At 51.9% G+C, this 1,687-nt stretch overlaps 1 protein-coding gene across 1 annotated transcript; it reads left to right on the top strand.

Moving 5' to 3' along the window:
• Positions 1-367: 367 nt before the first annotated feature.
• On the top strand, positions 368-1,084 carry PHACADRAFT_202954 (uncharacterized protein; the record flags this gene model as incomplete). The annotated part of the gene is made up of 3 exons (XM_007403058.1): positions 368-590; positions 645-929; positions 978-1,084. The coding sequence occupies 3 exons, from the start codon at positions 368-370 to the stop codon at positions 1,082-1,084; spliced, it is 615 nt and encodes a 204-aa protein (XP_007403120.1).
• Between the last annotated feature and the right edge of the window lie 603 nt (positions 1,085-1,687).

Genomic DNA, 1,687 nt, shown 5'->3' on the forward strand with positions numbered 1-1,687 from the left:
ACGCGAGACGAGGTTGGTGATTGATGCGAGTGGCGGGAGGCAAGGCGCTGATCGGTACTATACTTGATATGGTACCCGTCGGCACAGATCCAGATGGCGGACCTACCGTAGATAGAAATATCGCGCCGTAAATTGCGCGTCAAACCCAACTATCGGTGTGGCATATCAGGCTTCGCAGCGAACTCGTGCCCCGCCGCGTCGGCCATCGCCCCGCCCCCTGTGGACGCGGTACAAACAAATGGCACTATATAACGGGGCAGAGTCATCCCCACCTCTCAGCATTCTCCTCTTCGCTCCCGCCCACACACAGTACTATCCCGCTCCCGAAATTCATTGACTCATCCCGCCCTACGAAATATCAGCAAGAATGCAATATCCTACCACCCCATCATCTCACCACGGACACACTGTTCCGCGTACTCCGCCATCGCAGACCGGCCGGCATCACCACAACGGCCAACTACCGACTCCAGGGGCACCCTACATGTTTGCAGCGGCGCTGCCGCAGAGTGCACTGGCGCCTGGCCATACTGGGCTTCCACCGACGCCGTACATGCCCACTGTTCCACTCCCTATTCAACAAAACAGCAGTGAGTATACTCATTTTTGCGACTTATTTGCGTGCCAGCCTAATCATACACCAGCCGGCCTACTTACTCCTCCCGAGAGCCCGGTCAGCAGGTCGCGGAGTCTGACAGCCCTGAACGACCATCTCTTCCGCCCGAACTATACCTACGACATGCGTTACGACGTCGACCACGCTGGCCTGCGTTCTGCTCTGCAGGAGCATGCTACCATTCCTGCAACTAGGCAGCTCGCCGTCCTAGTCCAACTCGATCAGAGCATGCTTACCATTAATATTGGCGACGGGAGGGCCGCTCTCACTGTCAGAGATGTCCTACACCGTCTCCACAGGGAACTGACCAAGAGTGAGTGCCACGCTGGGCTATAATGACAGCTCAGCTCAAACCTTGCAGCTCTTCCCAACGGAGGCACCCTTCTCCAGCTTATCGGCAGGCGTTATATCTTTGACGGCCTAGAGCCTAGCGGAGGCAATGCTTTCACTCTCAAGCTCAGACGTTAAGCGCCACGCGAAGGACTGTGCTTGCCGCCATCACTCTAGCTCACGAAAGCAAGGGAAGTATGGACAGCATCGCGTTAACGAACCCTTCGTTGGACATAACGGTGTACCTCTCAGGTTTGTAGTACATCTCATATCATCTTCTCACGTATACTGCTTCGCAACTCAGCTGTATTGACTAGCTTTTTGTATCGCTACTCTGTAGTGTAGATTCCTCTCCGCGTTCCTGTTCCTTCCACCGTCTTCCTCATTCGCTATCGTTGCGTCGGATACTGGTTTCTCCCCCCACTGTTTATAGCTATTTTGTCTGGCTTGCGGCATCTCTTGAGCTGTATCACTCCACTTTGCATGTACGTAGGTAGTATTACATACATAGTAATGAATAATATTCCTTAAACCGAGTCTATTCCACTGAAGAGAACCCTCTTCACAGTGACGCGGTAGCCTGGAAAAAATGATATCGTCAAGCTATAACATGCGAAAGAATGTGTCTTACGTTTATCACACAACCTACATCAGTGCATTAAACATTTCAACTTTCAAGCTTGCTGCTATTCGTAAATGAAAAAGAAAAGAGAAAAGAAAAGAAGACGTAATAGACAGTAC

This window comes from Phanerochaete carnosa, assembly GCF_000300595.1.
Source record: "Phanerochaete carnosa HHB-10118-sp unplaced genomic scaffold PHACAscaffold_711, whole genome shotgun sequence".
In the NCBI taxonomy this organism is placed as follows: Eukaryota; Fungi; Basidiomycota; class Agaricomycetes; order Polyporales; family Phanerochaetaceae; genus Phanerochaete; species Phanerochaete carnosa.